This window comes from Vidua chalybeata, chromosome 9 (assembly GCF_026979565.1).
Source record: "Vidua chalybeata isolate OUT-0048 chromosome 9, bVidCha1 merged haplotype, whole genome shotgun sequence".
In the NCBI taxonomy this organism is placed as follows: Eukaryota; Metazoa; Chordata; class Aves; order Passeriformes; family Viduidae; genus Vidua; species Vidua chalybeata.
Window position 1 is genome coordinate 21,026,800 of NC_071538.1, and position 21,232 is coordinate 21,048,031.

Below are 21,232 nucleotides of genomic sequence, written 5' to 3' on the forward strand. Positions count from 1 at the left end.
TGTGAACAGCAGTGTACAAGCAGAGAACCACACAAGCACGGCACGTAAGGACTCCACACAGGAGTTAAACACAGCCCAGGAAGAAAGCACTGCACATACACCACGTGCAATTAATTTACCTAAAGTAATCCCATTTTACTCGGGTTTGTGTCCATCCTCTTTCAGAGTTTCAAAAAACGCAGCAAGCTAGGAGATGAGCTGTATGACTTAAAACATCTTTTTCATTTTTTATCTCTGAACTTAGACCTCAGTAACTTACAGTACTGGGTTTGAGGCAGCTTAGCACTAACCCTTCCCTCTCAGCTTGGCAATCCCCTCAAGACAATTCTAATTCGTAGTGAGGGCAAGAAGTTAGGAAAATTGAAGTGCATGGAACTGCTTCAACTAATAAAAAGAACATTGTGAAACATTACCTAATTGCTTAGTAATGTTTTTATGTATTGTCTAAATTTGGGCTTGAAAAGGCATTCAGCTTAATAGAGATATGAAGAGATGCTAAATGCTGGATATGCAGGCTTTTTAATGACATGGGGGAGTTTAGTTCCCTCCCTTACCCCCTCCAAATAAAGGAAAATGAAAACATATTCAGAAAATGAAGCATCTATATAAATCAAGTAGTAAAGCAAATAGTTACTCACAAATCCTAACATGAATATGAAGTGTTTTAAATACTGACATTTCTGTATATATTGAATGTATTACTTTCTCTTTTTGTTAATCTAAATAAAATGTTACCTTCTGCCACTCATTGCAGAAACTGTTTTTAATTAAACTTTTTACCTATATTCTCAATAATTATATAAAGAAGAACTCTAGAAATAAAATTTTTAAAGCAGTGCTGCTTTTTTATATTCAAGTGGAGCTTTTTAGAAATTTTAAAAGCCTGTAGAAATTGCGTTGTGAAAATTGATCATCCATAAATTGACAGCTTCATGGACATGAAATACACTACTTGAGCTATTTCCTAGCATGGTGTGAACTAAAGCACAATTCTCTATCGTGTGAAAGTAGATCCATCTATGTCCAAATATACAGTGGTGAATTTTATGTAATAACCCAGGATGCAACTTTGAAGTCAAGCATTGTTTTTCATCATTCTGCTTACTAGAGTGGCAATACTCAGCAACCAAACCTGACCTTTCTCTTCAAGGACTATTTCGGACCTACAGAATGACCAGAACATCTTTTCCTGTCTGTAAGATAAATATGTGCCAGGGATCAAGAGGGAACTTCATCATCCACCCTAGATAATTTTTCCATTCAATTTTCTGAACAACACAAAATTAGCTTTCTTTTATTTCCCTTCACTCTCAAAAGCTACTATGAAATCCTGCTTACCAATCTATTTTCTTGGGAGATTTAGACCAATTAGCCTTTGCATTCTGCCAGAATTTCCTCTGCACAGATTACAAGCAGAAAGCAATGAAGAAAAGGAAAATTGCTATAAATACCAAGAACTGGAGTTTGAAAATGTAACTGAAGTGCTTCAAAACTGCTAATTGTGAGGCTACTGGGTGGTCCTGAGCAAACATTCAGCTCAACTGTACAATGTGCTCTTAACTGATCACTTAAGATACAAATATGCCACAAATTTATAGGCTGCAAGATCAGTTCAATTATATTTATTTATTTCAGAGCAAGGGAACACACATTTTCTTAGTAGAAAGGGTGTTAAACCACAAAGCCTGTACCAAAAATCAACATGAATCAGTATTTCCAGTAATTTTAGAAGTTTAACTTTAGAGAGCCTGGTTTTAGCTTTAAAAAAAAAATATTTTTTGCTGTCTGAGGAGAGTTAGGTCAATTTGACCAAACACTTACTGGAGACAGAAGTACTGGCAGGGAAGAGGGATAGATACTACTACAACTACAAGCAGAAGCAAAAGAGTTTCCACTTCTAAAGGGATGTGGGTGTGTGCTGTATATCTAGTATTATCTATTCTGCACTTGAAGGCATCCTTCCAACTTCTGGCATGAACCTGTTACCAAAGTAACAGCAAAAAGAGAAACTGACACCCTGTGTTTAGGGTGCTTCAACAGAAGTCAAAAAGACACAGACTAAATCCTTGTTCTAACCACCTGGCTTCTGCAATGTGTTGGTCAGTTTTATAGCCTATATATTGAAAGTTAATGAGAATAAAAAAATTATGCATTTGCTCCTTAAAACGCAGTAATTATTAAAAAGAAGCAGCTAAGAGAAAATATTCAGAAATCAACATGGTCTAACACTACATCACATTTAAATGGATTCTATACTGTTGCATTATGATAGCTCTCAAAAAATAAAGGTGCCTTAACTTACAATCACTTCCAGCTTTCCCTGGACATCATGAGACTTGATAACCCAATTGACAGACTTTCTGCACTTGAGGATAAGCACGACATCTCTGACAAGTCTGGTGCCTGGTTGAGATGGTTTAATGTCAACGATTATATCCACCTGGAGAGCACTGTATGTGGAAAATAGAAAGTTAGAACAGAATGCCAGAAATTTTCAGCTATCAACCTTCTTCCAATCCATCATGTTTCCACTGTCTGGCCAGCTGATTAAAATGCTGGATATTATCCCAGGCAACACAACATGTGCAAAACACATTGTTATTCCATATACACTTAAGTGATTTTGCATAACAATAGAAACAAGTACTTTCTAGAAAAAAAATATATTTCTGACTCTTATTTACAAGAAGTGTGCTACTCAAGTCACCTATTATTTAGTGCAGGTAAGTTATACGACTAGCCAGTTGCTTTCTAAAGTAAACATAATTTTCTTATTTCACTGTGACAGTGTCTAAATACAACTGTTTCAGTTTCCTCTGGCTATAACTGTCTTAAAACTTAAAATAATACCATAAAAAAAGTCAAGAAGACAAGCAGGTTAACACATACACATAAAAAAACCCAACCCAAACCACAAGTACTTATACTGGGGGGTGTCTCTGCCTAAACAGTTAAATTGTGGAATGACTTTGCTGAAGATGTTGCGTGCTTTGAGGAATTAAGCAGTGTATTCAGTTTCCACTACTTCTGGGTATATACTTTAAAAAGAAAAAAACCCAGATGTCCAGCCTACTGCTTGCTGGAAAATAGATGAAAACTATCCAGATTTTCAAGATCACAGTAAAATAAGTAGAGTAAATGGGTTCTTACCCATCAATAACATCTCAACATGCAAAATATCAATTCAACAGAAAAACCTATACTTCCAGACCATCTTATGGGGCCATACATTACAAGAACGTGCTCATCCCCACGTAATAGGTACCAACTAATATCCTGCACTGAGACTTCGTGTATCCTGGGACCTTTGATCCATCTCCTGCAGTTTTACACATGCCCAGCTCCTGTATGTTTCTTTGGGGATTTAAACTTCATAAGGATAGCTGTGGATAACACATAAAACTAAGAACAAAGTAACTTAGTACCTTTTTTCTTTTTTTTACTTTTAATAGGAAAACATTTAAACTTTTTGCAGTGTTATCATCTCAAAAGCAAATTCCTGTTGTACTATAATCCAAAGCCGAATGCTCGGAACCAGGGCTGTCATTGTGTAGCACTACAAGGGACTTGGAATGATGCTTAGCATCAGCTCTTTTCAGGATGCATCACCATTTGGGGTTACCTACTCCACTTCCACTACACTACTACTCCACTCCACTACACCCCAACACTTTCTTACTTTCCCCAGGTTATTATGCAAGAAAATTATCAGGCTCTGGGTTCAACATCTTGCAATGAGAATTATCCTTTTCACAAAAACACCTCCTCCCACCTCCATCTCCCTGTGTGATTTTCTCATTAGGGACAGGATGCACTCACATGCAGCTGCATGAGGAGCAGAACCAGACAATGCCAGATATCCAGTGAATGCAGTAAGCAGACAGGATTTTAATTCTACCTTATCTCTGATGAAATTGTAACCATCTAAGTTTCATAGCAAATTTCTGTTCTAGCAATCATACTTGGCACTTAGTCATACTTGGAAAACCTCTTCTTATCTGAAGCAAACTCCACTTATGTTCTCCCACTAAGATTTAGGAAAGACCAGCAAAAGATGAGTATTCTATATGTCTTACCTCCCAAAGGTACCTTTGACAATTTAGAAAATCCCCATAATGTGTACAGAGTTACTTTTTCTAACCAGTAGTTAAAGTTTTTTAGTCAGTGCACCACTGTCAACCCTTAACATTTTTCATAATTGTCAAACTATTCCTTAAACTCAACTGGAAACTTGACAGAAAAACTGTTGTGAATCTTCAGAGTAGCTGTGGAACACTTACCATAGACCACAGATCACTTGCAGCCTCTGGACACTGCTTGGGAGCCACTGTCCTAGACCTTGCTGCCAGTCATCTCTACCTGTGACAGGTCAAGATTACTTTCAACCTCTGTCTCACCTCCTCATACAGTGGTCTAACTTTAGAACTTCCCTATCAGATACTGCCCTTATTGATATTCCCTTATTCACCTTATCCTTGGAAAAATGTGATTGATTGAGCAAGAAGGGGAGCAGTATACAGTCCATAAAAGCAGTGCTTTGCAGTCTTGTCCAGAAAAATCCTATGAATATGAAGCAGAATTCAAAATCTTTACATACTGAAGAACCAATTTCTATTTACAGTAAAATACTAAAGTCCTAGCTTTTCTTTAAGGATGAAATGGCTATTTTCAACTGATTTTTATAAGACAAGTGAAGTTTTTAGCTATTACTTCAAACAGTTTTAGCCTACTTAGATGATACTTTACCTGTTAGGATTGGAATTTGGAGTACTTAGTTCAATGATATGAACTTCTCTTTCTTGCACTAAGTTAGACATAAGGCACCCCTCTGCTGGTTTTGGTTGTAGGTATCCCGCAAGGTAATTTAAAGAGAGAAAATTCTTTTTTATGTTGCACGAGGGAGGAAAAACTTGATCTGGGGGGAGGAAAAAAAGGAAGCATATGGACCTTTAAACACAGATGTCAGCTTAGATGCATGCACATACCACATCAACTTCAGTGTTTACTACATTGTGGAAAGGTGTATCTACCACCTATTATAAGCATGTATGACAAATCATCATATTGAAACTGAGACTATGGTTGCACCAATACATCAACTTTATAATATAAACTATATACTTCTAAACTGAATAGTTACTATAAATGGATTTAAACACTTAATGAAAGAAAATCCCTACATAGAGAATTTTGAAAACAATTCTGAAGAAAAATATGTGAAAAGCTCTTCAAAATTAATAAAATACATTTAATTTGTTCCTTGCCTTGCATCTCTACAAGAGATTTCTTTCTATTGCAATTTACTCAGAGATAACTTTTGGAATCAACTCCTTCTCCCTGTGGAAAATGTTTTATTCTTGTTATTATAAACTTACCATTTTTTTAAATACTACAAAAAGTACTTTCCATTTCCTTACTTGATAGATTTCCTATATATTGTGTGGTCAGAGTCAGTATTGTCTAGAAAGCAACAAATACTGCATTTCTCTTGCACATGGAAAATTAAAAGCATCAAGAAATTTATGGAATCAGCTGTTGATATTAAGAAACTCTGATCACAATATGCATAGCTGAAATTATGAAATTCTAGCATAGCTATCCAATCTCCCTTTTGGTTTTAACAAAAAAGCTGAACATGAGCATTACAGAATCCCAGAATGTGCTGGGTTGGAAGAGATCCACAAGGGTCATTGATTCCAACTCCTTGCCCTGCACAGGATCATCCCCAAGAGTCACACTCTGTGCCTGAGAGCATTGTCCAAAGGCTTAAACTCTGTCAGACTGCTGCTGTGACCCCTGCCCTGGGGAGCCTCTTCCAGTGCCCAACCACCCTTTGGGTGAAGAGCCACTACTGAAAAATGCAAACCATAAAAAATAGTCACTTCATATGAAATTCTCATGCACAGCCTATATTATTGTACCCCAAGAAACAGTATTTCTACTGAAAATCAGGAGCACTTTGCCTTTCTAAGATAGCTTGACATATGAATTGTCATAATACATAGAAGGACTAAGTACCATGTTCAAACACTTGAAGTCCTGTAAGAATACAATTCCACATGGCTGGGTCTTTGACCATTGGTGTACAAGAAAGACTTTTCCTATTAAGGTCAGTAGCAAGATACAAAAAAACCCCAAAAAATTCAAAAGAAAATAAATCAATTAGCATGCATTGTGAACACAAAACTGTGAATAAACTCTTATGAGCTGTGCCCTCTCTTATGAGGCCATGCACTCTCTAAAATGAGAACTGAAATGTCACCTCTGAAGTGCATTTGTGTGTGCTACCCAACTTTGCAGGAAAACCAGAGACTCCTGTGACCCTGATCTCTGCAGAAACAATCAGGGGAGCTCCTTGTCCTGATCTTATACAAAGCAGCCTTTGAATATTAACCCTGTTGTGTCCCCTACAGAAGCTACTAAAGCTGTATAAGGCTGTAACTATTCATACTGCCCAAGCAAAGCACTTCTCTAACATCTGGTATGTGCCCTGCCAGATTAGCCTTGAATGCAGCTGCACTTCTGCCAGCTCCTCCCACAACAGCACAGAATGGAAAATGATCCCAAATGGTCTGAGCTTAAATTTTTAAATACACACACACACACACACACACACACACACAGACACTAGGTATTTGCTTCTTAACTTCTGTACAACATGATTCAGGCCATAAAGTAACAGTTCTGGAGTAGTTTGTGGGTAATTACCACACGTGCTATCATTTGCCATTGCAAAGAACTCAGTTCTTGCTCCTGGCACTTCCATTAGGCGTCTCTGGAGCTCTCCAGAAGTGCTGCTCTTGCTGCCAGAAGCACACAGACTCCCCAGCCGGGGCCTCTGCTCAATAGCACGCTTTTCCTCTGCAGCAGATTTCAACTCTATCACAGGCTACTTGACATTCACACCAGAATGTATTTCCTCTCATCCACAGCAGTTACCAAAATCGGGCTGGAGCAGAAAAGAAGAAGGGATCCATTTCATCTTTCTTTGCTCACTATGCATCTCTTCTTTGTTAGTTTCAGGGCTGTCTACGTACTTTGGAAAGGGACTGCAGGTGTCTGCAACCAATTAAAAACATTACCAAACCAGCCAACAAACAGTCAGTTTATGGATTCTGTGCCTCTCTAATCTCCCCAGACTCCCAGTACGGACTCAGATGTGAGGTTTGCAGGCAACACCCTCGGCAGAGGGTCTCTGGCCAGCAGGCTGGGGTGCCAAGGGGCCCCGCTGGCCAGAAGGCAGCGGAGCTGCGAGCAGTGGCCACAGCGAGTGCCAGCCTGCCTGGATGGAAACACAGGACTGCACACCAGGATGTGTAGTGTCTGTGTGCAGCACTTCTGTTTTACTGATGAGGACAGACACTGTCTGCTCTATTCTGCACAAATTAGGTGTCATCCACACAGGTTCTTGGCTCAAGCTGAATATCCAAGTTTAACATCATCCCGAGGAGGTTTATGTGCAAATGAGCACTGTTAATCAAGTCTCATTCCCCAAGTAAGGCACCCTAAGCAGCAGCAGTTGGATGCAGCAATAAAAATCCCATCCAAGCAGAGTTTGCCTTTCAAAATCTGATCTGGGCATAAGCAAGGTGTTTGGAATTTTCCTTGGGCACTCCAATGGTAGGGCTTATTTATGTGTATTTCACACTTTGCCAGCCCTCAGCACAACAGAACCTTGGCTGACATTTAATGGCAGGATAGAAATGGGATCAGGGAAGGGCCTACAGGGGTCTCAGGAGGGAGGATGCAAACTCTAGGCAGTGCTCATCCCGCAGCAGGACACACAGCTAAGCCAGACACAATGGGACCATGTGCAAGCATTAAACCAAGCAAGCATGGCATGCAGGATATATGCACTGGTGTGTACTGGCTATAAATTCAGAATCAGGACTGATGTTCCAGCTTCTGCCAGGACAGAAGCACAGCGTTACCGTCTGTAAATAGACTGTGCATTTTCCAATTTAGCTGCTGTTAAAGCTAATTTTTTTTTCTTATTTAGCTAAGAAATGTGTTGAAATCAGGGTCCCTCTAGGCTAGCACATTTGCCCTGGATTTACTGGTGATGCTGGATGCATTAGATAACACTGAGCTAACTGATAGGACTTCCTGACTTGTTCAATCATGTCTTACTGAACCATGAGGAATTAAACTGACTTCTGCTGAAAAACACATACCAAGACCACTTTCACCGTGAGCAGGCCTGCTTTCTGACAGTGATTATCACAGCATTCACTCTGCCATCTCCTTCATTACACAAACCAAGGCAAGAACAAGAACCGCACTTCTTGTGCCTCCTTCCTCCACACCCCCATTCTGGCCCCTTAAAATTCTTGCTGTGATCACCATCCCTGCAGTATTTGATCAGCCACTCTTTAGAATCAACAGGATTCAGATGCACTTGGCCCTGATCCAGTTTGCTAGTGTTCTCAGCTGCCTTTCCTTTGCAGTTTCAAAAGTGACTTAAGATACCCATGGCATCAGAAGCAGCTTTATTCTATGAAAGATCAGCCTTCTTCAGATCTTTCTGTCCTTTGGCTTGTATTTTCTCTTTTCTGTACTCAGCTACAGCCTACACTTCTAAAATGTTACATCTTCCAGTTTCAGACTTGTCTAACTTGAGTGAAGCTGAAATGTAGACAATTATATGAATACAACCAGCAAATTCTGTATCAGTCACATAGCAAGGAGCTGCTTTGTGTGACCACCTAGGTTATGAGCAATACTAGAAGTGATTCACAGACTGTCAGCTGAGGGTACCTTACTACATCACATGAGGAGTGTAAGTTTTGTATGAAAAGCCTAAATTGTACATCACTGTATGCTGTGGTTTGTGAAATCCAGTGATTCCATTGTTCACTCTGCAGAGAAGCAAACCAGGACCACATCCCACGTGGTTTTCACAGAACTCCTCACACGACTGCTGCAGTTCAAGAACTGACCCCATCCCCACCTCTGAACACGTGCATAACCCCCACACATACACACACATTCACTTCTGCCAAGAATTTAAATCAAAATCAAATACAGTTACAGCTGAGCTAGTTTGTAGGAGCCTTCTCAGAAACTGTCTGTTTTGGTTGCCTGCCAAGTTCCATTTTGTGTACTTACTCCTAATTAAATTGTGTTTTAGCGCATTCTAAAGATGATGCAAAACTCTCCTCTTTAGCCTCCTGGTTTGACTGGAGACATGCAAATCAACAAACAAAATTTTATCTGTTTTTTTTTAACATATCTAATTAAATATTTGTCTCCACAATGCAGAAACCACTACTCCCATGTATATGTTTCAGGAACATTTAAATAAGCTAATAAATATATTTCTGAATGATTTTCTGGCATTAGAATCCAAGACTGGTGCCGAGTAGAGCCAAAAAAAAAAAAAAAAAAAAAAAAAAAAAAAAAAAAAAAAAAAAAAAAAAACAAACAAACAAACAAACAAAAACCCATAGGGAAATCCTCTACAAATTTGGCAGGATTTGGATAAAACTAACTCAGGCATGTTCTGATTTTGGGGGGCAAATCTCCTATGTCAGGAAATCAAATGATCAGATACATGTGGTTAGGAAAGAATGTTTTCTCCACAGAAGGCTTTTTGTTGGTTTTTTCTTTCCTGTAACCAACTAGTTCAGCTGTTTGGGAGTTCCTGTAGAGATATTCCTGCACAGGATCATATAGTTATGTTGTGCCAATACTGCTCAGCTATGGAGCTACAGCCTGAGCCCCACCCCAATATGGACCTGTGTGAAGTCCCCAAGGAGCTAGAGTCCTCTCCCACCTGCTCTAGGCCACCTGAAGAATCTGGCATGTGGCTCACAGCGACAGGAAATCTTTCTCCTGGGGATGAAAATATGGAAGTACAGACTGAAGTAACTTAGTTTGATGAGGAAAGCAATAATTCTTTGCCCAAAGAAGTCTGGGTCCTCATACAAGCAAATACTGAAAAAAATAAATGTAACTCAGGTCTTTCTAGAAATTTCCCCCTACTTCAATGTCTCCACTTCTTCAGATGAATGCACCCAAACAATCACCATGAATAGCTGATTCTGTTTAAAAGGCAAAGTTTGACTCTTGTAAGATTCTGAGCAATTGCATCACATTTATGAGCATAAAGTTATGGCACCAGAATCCATTAAAAGTTTCCTAAACCCAAGATCTGGTCTTTATGTTTGCTCTTATTTCTCTGCTTCCCCTTTCATATCATATCCCTTGAAAAATGAGAGGTATGTTTAAAAATTAAAATAAGTGAAATATAAGCAACACATTCTCAGTATCTGAAAGTGCCTATGAATTCAGTTGGTTTTGTTCTGGTTTACCTTCTCCTACTTTAATATAGATGTTTCTTGATATTTTAAGTTCAGTGAAAGATGTTACTGCTCCATATTCCTTCTGGGCCCACTGTAGCAGTTGTTCGTTTTTCTCAGGAAAAAACTTTTCTTCTGTTTCTGCTGACAAGGAGAAGTTTCCCTTCTCAAACCGAACAACGGAACCTAAAGACACCTGATGGGAACAGAAACATATTTTAATGTGGTACATTTATCCACACAGACATGTAGCATGTTTTAAGCAATGTAATCTGTCACACCCAAATGCAGTGACTGAAGGTGATTGTGGCTTATTTCCAAAAATACTCAAGTGTCACATGTTTTAACATCTGCATAATGATTCCTTTTTCAGAGATGTTTTTTAGAAAGAATGAAGTGCCTATCAGCCCAGGTGGGGTGTACAGGGCAGCTGAATAACAGAGGGCTCTGAACCACTCTCCAAAATTGTACTGCTGCAGAAGTGGAACCAAAGTGTGCTGCAAAGGGAGATAAACTTTAGGGACAAAGAGAGGGAGAGAATAAGAGGCAGGTAAGAATGTGAAGCTAAATAAAACTGGGAACTACTGAAGTAAATCCCAAATCAGAAAGAATGTGAGTCCAAGCTCAGTGACATATAAAGGCCAGCCCAGAAATAGAATGTAAGGAAAGAGAAAGGCTAAGAGAAAAGAATGGTATTTACTGTTGCTTTATTTACAGGAAGTGAGGAAATACTTTAGTTTAATAGATAAAGCAGATGAGTTATATACATCTTCTGAAAAATTATTAAAAATAGGTTACATTTACTGAGGTCATGAATGGAAAGACTAAAATGTTATTTAAAATAGTGAAAATGGAAAAGCAGTACATAGGAGTGTAACAGGTTCTGCTGGAAAGCCAAAGATGTTCAAATACAGCTTCACTGGAGTGGCAGTAGCATCATTCACAAACAGAAGGTGGCAAAGGGTCAGACTCTGTCTGATTGTGACCTGCTTCAACCTGTGCTGGTCTTGCAAGATAAACAAGTCATTCCAGATTTCCTACAATGCAATGTCATCCCAACAGCAACCTTTGACTCGCCTGTCCCTGCAGATGGACGCAGCCAACACTTCCAGGACATCAGTCAGCTCTCAAGAGGTCCCTACAGAAGCGGTGAAAGAGCAGCAATCCTTCATTTGCCCAACCCATCCACACACTTCACTGTCTCTTCCTTCACAGTGCTCAAGGACTGGGGCCTGCATGCCCTGCCCAGGCTGGTCCTTCATTACACCTTCACTAAGATGTAAATATCAAGTCAAGAAGAATATGTACTTGAGTGAAAGCACAGCAAGATGAACAAGCTTTCAGGTGTGAAATCATCAGTGAAGACCTTTTTGGACATACTCCCTGTAGTTTGTTCAGATACAACACACAGCCCCTACTTCCAGACCACTGCAGCAAACAAGGTTTCATGAAAGTACCACCATTCCATCTTCTTCTGTTGTGCTCTGAGCACAAGAAGGCTGAGTCACCCTGTTGTTCTCTTCCCTCTTCCCTTTTCACATCTTTCTACTAACCCAGACCTCTTTGGTGGAACAATATATTTTTTTATTCAACTGAGAAGTCAAAACTACAAACTCAAAGAGGGAAAAACAAATAATAAAAATACATCATAACAATTTCTGTCCAGAGCATTATTTACACATTAGTATCTCTCAACCTAATTATTTTACACGGATTATCTGAAGCCAGGTTCCAATTATAGAAATAAACTAATGGCAACAAACTATTACCTTCCCTGAAGCTATTGCTGCCAGCACTATTTTAGGGTAATACATACCAAATCGTTTGGCACTTGCAAGTATTTGTCCAAGTAGATACATAAATTACATCCTTTGGCAGGTGAAAAGAAATTGCAAATTCTTCCCTGTGCCTCCATCTATAATGCTATCATTTATTATGCACATATCACATATTCTTCTCTAAGAGAAGGCACAGGTAATTCAGAGTTCAATTTGACCAGACCTGTTACAAAAAACACCTTAGGAATCCTTTTGCCAGAATAGTTTTCAAAGTTTAAACTAACATCTGTTTCAATTCTGAATAATCTTTCATATTTGTTTTCAAATGACTACCATTAGAGGCTTCTTTTAAATGAAAAAAAGTCTTTATTATTCAGTGTAACACAGACCACACCACATTCTCTCAATGCTCTCATAGTTCTCAAATATGGAAGCAAAGTCTGCCATTAGAGTTAATCCGGTTCTAGGAAAGGAGAACAACCAGTTATCTCTATAAGGTATTTAGCAAATAGCATTCACTTTGTATTTTCACCACCTAGAAGCAGCTATGCCATGGGCTGATTTCATGGAGCATCTCTAGAATGCTCCTAACACACCAAATTCTGTGTAAATTCCAAGTGTACAGTCTCAGAGGATGGCACTGACACAGCACATGCCAGGTCATGCTGGATTGTGTACTTTTGTATCAGAGACACGTGGGACATTTTCATAGAGCTTTGGCCTAACTAGAAAAATCTCCCATGCATGAAATTCACCAGATTTAAGGACTTAATCAGTGATTATTTTGCAGGAATATTGAATAGATGTTGGCATTCCACCCTCAGAGACAGTTTATCCAGTAAGTGCAGTAGTTGGTTTTCATTTACACATTGTTTCCATATTGTTTTTTATGATCAGCATCAGGGTAAAGCAGCATCAGTGTATCTTTTTAAGCATTTCAGGACAGCATGAGAGAAAGTATTATTCCTTCTAAATAACAAACAAAGAAATGGATTACCTTGCAATAATATATTTTTGCTGTATTTTTCATTTGAGATAGTTAAATGTATGCTAACACAACAGCTGTCTTCCTCAGAATATACTTGGTTTTTCATTTATTACTAATTAAAACTTGAAAACCTTTTTCATCATCCTGCAGCATGACAAATGTCTTCCTGAGGGACAGATCCTATCAAAGTGACCACGTGCTTCAAGGGAGGAACCGACAGACAGAAAGCAGAGCAACTAAAAAGTCTGGCACAAGCATCCTCACTAAGTGACCTACAGTAAACATCTTTAAACAAACATGAAGCTTATCATATTTTTTTTTCAATCACATACTAAAGTCTATTTGAAATGCTAGTTCCACTACCCAGGTTTTAGAAAGGACTGCAGAGTTCTGCTGTTCTGCTTGCCAGTGTTGGGATTTTTACTACGCAGACCTAAGGCAAGGTTAAGTGAGCCAAGCACGTTATTTGTTCTGGAAAGAATTCAACAGACCCTTCCAAAAAAGGCAACCATCACTGTTTCAACACCTGCCTTGAACATTAACTACTTACTCATCAGAACAAATCAAAAGCAAGTCTAACATGCTTAGGATAATGCAAAGCATTAAAGTCTAATAATGTTTTAAATATTTGGGAACTAACCAATTTTTATCTGAGCACTAATTACGCGCTGATTGAGTGATTAAGAGACTGCTGCCACACACACTTCTATCTCCTCCCTTGAACTCCTTTAGTGGTTACTTTCTGAGGTTGCAGAGTAGAAAAAGTGCCCCAGCTCTATTTCTTCCAGTTGTTGTGAGGACATGAAAACGAACTGCACTGGAAACATCCTCTGGTGTTGAGTAAACCTCCATGTCCTGTCACTTTTCTGAGACTAAATGAAGAAGCTGGACGTGGAAAATCTGTTCGCAAGACCAAAAGATACTGGCCATGGCCACTAACCACAGCAAGCACCACAGTTCAAAGGACTGTTCCTCAGAGGAAAAGAAGATCAAGCATAGTCTATTGAAAATATGCTACCAAAATCTGAGTATTCCATCAAAGAACAAAACATATTTAGGAACATGTTTTGGTTGCATACACTAGTACCCTGCTGACCATTGGGGAAAACAGGGCCTGAAATTTTCTCTGCATCATACCAAGGCAAGGAAACATACACCCCTCATGCTGGGGCAACAAAACAAAAACAGCCTTCGTACATCCCGTAAGAAAAGTTTCCAGTCTGAATAAAACTGCCCTTGCAAGGCTGCCATGGTAGTTCAGGACATCAGTCACCTGGCAGAAGGGCCAAATATCATGAGTTACTATTCTCCAGAGGGAACAACTCTCAGAACCAAACCTGCGTCATCTCAAATATATACAGTGGTGAGTGTGAATACTGCACACACAAAATAGCATATTCTGTTTCTTATTTTACCTATTTCCTTCTCTCCCTTTAAACATTTATTGCCTTTTTTTTTTTTTCTTTGAATCTGATCCAGGGGGATATTTACTTTGCTTTATAACATTTTAAGTATTTAACATGTTATAATTCAGAACTCCCAAGTAGGAAGCAAGTTCATAATTCAGCCTTGAGACAGAGAGGTAGGCACCTCTGGGACATGACTCAGGATACAAAGTAAGTGTCCACAGCCACCCAGCATGAACCAATCCCTGCCCTCACAACCACTACCCATCCCTAAAGCCATGATGGAATCAAATATACAAAGAGGAAAAGAAGCAGCATTCTTCATATTTTTATCTGAGCTGTACAGTATCAGACCTGTGGTGGAACATGTAGGAGAGGAGTATATCTGCTCAGAATAAAAATAAAATATTTGAACCAACTATTGGAGCGGCCTACCTGGGGATCAGTCAGCCAGTGTTTTTTGGTATTATACTTTGATGTAATTTCACCCTCTTACAGAGGAAAAATAAAGCCACAGATGAAGAAATATCAGGTATTCCAAAACTCAAAAATGTATCTTTTGTTGTTCATAAACCCATATACAACATACTTTAATCATCAAGAGAACAATTCTCTTCAACAAGTGAATAAGAAATGCTGCTTTTGAAATTACATGCCACATTTGTGAATCACTGATCAAATTTGCATAGTCCTTACAGCCACAGAGGTGTGATGTTTTCAGGCAATGTCAACATTTTTCATTTTAGTGTTCTCAAGACCACATGCAGTCATTAAAAAATTCCACTTCCAGTTCGCACATTTTTAAAAACATACACATAAGAAACATTATCTTAAATACATTTTAGATTTTAATTCAACTTCCTGGGAGATACTCAGTTTTGCAGCTACCAAAGATCCTTATATAATTAAGGCTCAATGTTTTCTCAGGATAAAAGCAGACCCTTACGAGATCAGAGAGCGGACTCCTGCACATCTTTATATCTTTATATATCTAGAAAAAAGATCCTGGGATTTTCTATCAAAGCTGAATCTGTGTCAAATCAACTGGAACTTTCAAAGCCCCTAAGGAACAGTTACTAGAATGATAAAGAAACAAACAAGAAAATCTGTGTAAAGGAGAAATCTGGTACCAAAGTTTAAGGCTCAGCAGGAGTTTATTAATTGCACACAAGTAACTGTCCACTTAATTTAACATCTTAATAGACTCAACATAACACTTGTTTGATATGAGCAAAATAAGCTAGCAGAAGCTTTTCCAGGGATTCTGTTTCAAGTTAGAGGCAATTTAGTGGAAGAACTGAGGGGAGAATTAAAGCCTATCTATGCAACTGCAGCTATAGTTTCCACTGGAATCAGTGACTCAGTAACAACCTGTTGTGATTTATGATCTCCACATCACTAACACCAGTAGTTGCCAAAATCCACTGCCTGCTTCTGTAAACTTCCACTGGCTAAGCCCCTGTTTACTGAAGCAAGCAAAGAAAGGAAGGAGCCATGACCATACAGAAGAGAAAAGACTATCACAGGTGGCTGTTCCAGGTCCTTCAGCCTCCTGCAAGATTGGTTTGGGAATGCACCTCACTAAATGCCCAGTTTGTCTTTGTTTCCTCACTCTTGCAGGCTGGATTAACTTAAAGTCCACATCTTCCTGACTACCAGCTGTCTTGGTTCTGAAAGGGATAGGTCTGGGCTCCTAGAGGGACCAGGAGGAGGAGGAATGCTTAGGAACAGTCAGAGGCAGCAGTGAGAAAGGTCAGCAGGAGATACAAGAGGCAGCATCTTCCAGATCTGGCCTGTCCACACTCCTAACACAAGTTCTGGTTGGAGCAATGACCCACAGAGACAGCCCACTCTCAAAGCTGAAACAAACCTCACGCAATAAAGCTTGAGTTCTGAAAGATGTCTTAAATCACATGGGTTCTAGTATGAACTCTGTGACACTCTTAGCAAACCAGGCTCCCAAAAAATATGCAGGCCTTTGAAGTCTCATGAAAGAAGAATCTAAGGCACAAGGACCTGCCCAGTTTCCTAGGAAATTTTCTAGCAAGTTGGTATTCTTGAAATATTTCTGCCCAAATCGAAGTGATTACAGTGAAAGCAGAGGGTAGCTATACATCATAAAATTTCCCTATTTTGAGACATCACACATACAGGATTTTTTTACTATACTCTGCATATTCATTTCATGTACTTTATCTTGCTTCCTAAGCTAGAAATAGCATTTCACTTCTGCAATGTCTTCCTGAAGCAAGCTTTGAAGAAAAAAAAAAAAAAAAACTCAACCCCCTGGATATTTAAGGATGCCTTACTAGGGTTATTGTACTCTTAAACTCCTTTTACATGCATCATTTTCAAGCATGTATTTACTACTCTGTCATTTTCTGCTGACAAAATCCTTCCGCTCTTTTGCCAAGAATCACCACCATAGGGAGCTTGAGGTTCCTCGAATATTTCTGGGAGTAACCCATTTATATAGATTTTAGAAAAGCAGTATTTTGTCAGGGTTGAATCATGCCAGGAGACAAAGTCTACAGGGAAATTTACCATTGTGAAAAGCACAGTAAGAGTTACTGTTTACTAAACACTGCTTTTAATTTGACACAAAATGTTAATTTTCACATTTTTTCAAAAGGCAAGGAAACAGTGTGGGGAGGGGAGAATATGAACTTTTCCAAGTGGAAAAGGGCAACTACAGGATTATTTCCAGCTCTTGAGTAGAAGAATCATGAAGACTTATGAAAAAAAGCAAACTCAGGATCCTACAGTTAATGTAAATGTCCTTTTAAATTCCTCTTCACACTGTTACGCAACACTGAAAATCTACTGCTTTTACTTTGAATAGTGAAAGGTCACTATTTATACCAAATTTATCACTAGTCATGCATTTCCTATCCTTCCTCACTCTTCTCCTAGCAGAGCACTCTTATTCACATCTGGGTCTGTTTAACCAGTGATTGGAAATTTAGCCTCCTGATTTCCCGTTAAATACTAGGTACAGGAAAACAAATAGCACTTGTTTTTCAGTGAGTTTTGTCAGTCATCCAAATCTAGTGCAAACCATAGAACAGCCTGTGGTTTGGTGGCAGTGACCCAAAATATGTAAACCATATTTTCATGAAGTGAGAGGAATAAACCAGCAATTGGCTAAAGTAATAAGAACGTGGATTTTTCTTTTTAGAACTACAGAAATTACTAATAATTAGACTCTTCATTCTATCACTTCATCTTCTTTAAAGCTTTTCTCTTGTCAAATCTCAAGACAAGAGCAAGTGATCTGGTTTTGTATTTATCATTACTGCTCTTGCTTCCCCCGTTTCACTACCTTAACACACATTCACTCCTAGCTCTTGCAAGTAAGGTTATTTGTTTGCATAAGTGTTTTCTTATCCATAACTTTTACTCATTCAATTGCCTGAATAAGTAACTCAGAGAAAAAAGCTGAAGCATCACTTCTTAAATAATATATTCTATAAAATCACATATGTAGATATTTAAGGGGGTTTTGGATCTTTTCTAACAGGAAATCACAAAGGATTGGGATCTTTTTTCATTGATTTAATTCTCACTACATTCACTTGCTGAGTAAAGACATTCCTAGACTATAAAAGCAATTGAAAAAGCTACCAAATAGAAAAAAATTACATTCTGAGTAGCACCTATAAAACCTTCTTTCTGTGCAGTTTCATAAAACTTCTGGTTTTCTGCCAAGACATGTTCGCAATAAACTAGTTTTAGGAAGGAGAGAAATGACGACTTGATGGGAAGGAAGGAAACTATTTGCTGTATGAAAACTTAAAAGTAGGGTGGTGGAAGAGGTCTGGTAATGTTTTTCTGCAATATTGACTTGCACCAAGATCTCAGGTAAAAGCAGTTTCTACAGTAGTTGTCTAGCTTTCATAAAACTGTGATGTCATAATCTAACCAGTCTAAATACCAGTGAAGCTGTCCTTCAATTTCCACTCCCCTTTATAATGCAATTTTGGCATTTATTCCCTGCAGAGGAAAAAAAATAAAATGTAGCACAGATGCCAAGCATTCCCTGTGCTGAACTGAACAGAGCTTCCCACCCACAAGTGTGATACTCTTCAGAGTGATGAGCCCACGAACACTTGAACAGAAAGGGCCCAATTCCCAGATTCTTGCATTTTTGTGACATGTACAAATATACAATCAGACTAATATGACTACATGCATCAGTAACTGAAGTGATGATTTACAATTACTTAGGTCAAGCAGTCCATGCACTAACCCATTTCAGGTATTTTTGGATTGAAATGCCATGATACTAAGGTACATTTATTTTTAACACAATGAAAATAAACTCCAGACTTATTTTACTAAAATTGCAATAATTTCATAGCATCACCTACTTCACCCATCAATATACAGCAACTCATACAGAGTCTGAAAATAACCCTATCCATGCTAAAAGTATCATTAACACCACACTAGGCAGACACCATATATTCTTTTCTCTTTCTTGTGCACACACAGAAATTTTTTATCAGATTTATATCAAGATGCCCAAATTTTCTCTTTAGACTACTCACTAGTGTTCTTTCTGATTTATAGATGGTGAAAGCACCCTGAGAACGAAAATGACAACACAGGTAACAGAACAGTGAAGCACAACTCCCCTTAGCAGCCATGCCCTGTCATGATGGCTTCCTCCAAAGTACTGTCACTGTGAGAATCACTGGCCTTCCATTCAGTGCCACTTTGGAAAAAACTCTTCAAAACATGACATTGAAAAAATCCTGATGCTAACCCAACACAAACTTTGGTTTATCTGGGGCATGCTACTTAATTTTAATAATAGTTTATTCCACTGTGAGGTTTAGTCACCAGTAGACATTTTGTGAAAATGAAACCATGAGCTGTTTCCATGAAGATAAAGCACATGACAAGTCACTGAGTGAAACTGTGCATTACATGATAAAAATAAATGCAAACCCACACATATACACCAAATCTACATGTCCATACTGAAAAAATATTTACCAAGAAGGTAAGCTGTGCTTCCCCCATACTATAACAATGCACCCAAAGCCTGGATTTTCTCCCACATTCATTTTAAGCTTCTTAACTGATGGAGGACTAGGCCAAAGGCAAAATTCATGCTCGAACTATGTGATAAAAAGTTAAACTCCAGCCCAACTCAGTAGTATTGTATTTTCTCAGTTTTTTGGATATGTGCTGATACAAGCATTAAATATTTTCATCCGTCCCTGGGGCAGCTTAGCTTTAATGGAAACTCAAACAATAAATTCACAAAATGAAGGAAACAGACCATTTTGCTAATGAGGACACTGAAAACACACAGCCCTAACTCTACCTTTGTCCAGTACAATCACCTTTCAAGCTCAGTGTGCCTTGGTTTCTCCACCTGTACAATACTAACAGCACTTGTGCTCCAATTCATCATCTACTCATATTCTGGAGATTCCTTTGTTAGAAATAACATTGAAAATTATAATACAATTAATTTGAAATTTTTATTTAGTTAATTACTTACTCAAAGCACATGTCCCTGTAACATAATAAAGTTTGAGAACTTTATTATGATACTTTACAAGGGAAAAAAAAAGCTAACATTAAAAAGAAATAAAGAGCTAGGACTTTACTAATGGTTACATGATCTTTTCACTACAAATTTGGACCTGGCTCTAGCAGTGTGGTCTTTATCAGCAGCAAGTCCCTTTTTAATTGTTGTAATTTAAATTTCTTTACACTACTTATCATTCTAACCAGGATTCAATCAATGAAAGTCATTGCAATTCATACTTTACATACAATATATTAATAAAATTGTGAATGAATGCATTGCTTGGAAAGTCTGAAGGAAAAGCTGGAAAGTCAACTAGTATCTTGCCTGAGGCTTCCATAGAGACAGACACAATAGTTATGACACTCCTGTGGTATGTGTGCCATGAACTCATGGGCACTAGAAAAGTTTTTTCAAATTCTAAATCTTTCATGATTCAACATACTCAATTACTCAATCTTCTGTTCTGGCGATACATTTAAGGAGATTGAACAAGTCAGAATCACAGAGCTAAGTATTTTTAAACAAGGGCTAAGGAAGCATGCTCTGCACTCTGCAGTCCCTGGAGCTGCTGTTTACAGTCCTAGGGGTCAGTTGTCTGGAACTCACTGAAGGCTCTGGCACAGAGGCAGGGAACCCCTCAGCAACTAGGGCAGAAGCAGTATGTCCCTCTGCCCTACAGCTTACCTTAAAACAAGAACCCCTGATTCTGGAAAAGGACCACCTTTCCTAGGACAGAGACTGTCACAGGGGTTGCAAATTAGCACAGCTCAACACAGGCAAACAGCTCTGTGCAGAACTAGAGCCCCTTGATCTCTCTTTGGCATACTGCACTTGCCTACAGGTGCTGCTAGGCCTTCCTCCACATTTATCATGTTTTCTGTGCCACATGATTCTGTGCTGTTTTTTCAGAAAGCTTTTGGGAAAACAATGCATTTGTCCTTGTGAGCAGAGTGGAACTGTGGAAAAGCAACAGATGGTGACCACATTTAAAGTTGTTCAGCCCATAACCTCACGGTTTCTCATCCCAAGATGCCCTAGCTACTGAGAAACTGGGCCACGAAAAGTGGGAAGGCTGATGAATCCATGGTAAGAGACTGAAGCTAGCTTATGTTTGCAGCAAAAATATCACCATAGGGAAAGAACAAAGTGAACTTTAAGAGTGAGAGGGATGACAGAGACTAAACTGGGAGAGGTAATGGTGGATCAGTACC

The 21,232-nt window shown here is 38.7% G+C and overlaps 1 protein-coding gene across 2 annotated transcripts in view; it reads right to left on the reverse strand.

The window, feature by feature from the left end:
• TGFBR3 (transforming growth factor beta receptor 3) overlaps positions 1 to 21,232 on the reverse strand; it is a 113,328-nt gene that overhangs the window by 26,563 nt on the left and 65,533 nt on the right. For both annotated transcript variants that reach the window (XM_053950141.1, XM_053950140.1), the window contains exons 5-7: positions 10,314 to 10,497; positions 4,747 to 4,915; positions 2,303 to 2,450 (exon numbers count right to left, since the gene is read on the reverse strand). In XM_053950141.1, coding sequence (XP_053806116.1) covers positions 2,303 to 2,450; positions 4,747 to 4,915; positions 10,314 to 10,497 — 501 coding nt within the window. The remainder of the gene's footprint in view (positions 1 to 2,302; positions 2,451 to 4,746; positions 4,916 to 10,313; positions 10,498 to 21,232) is intronic.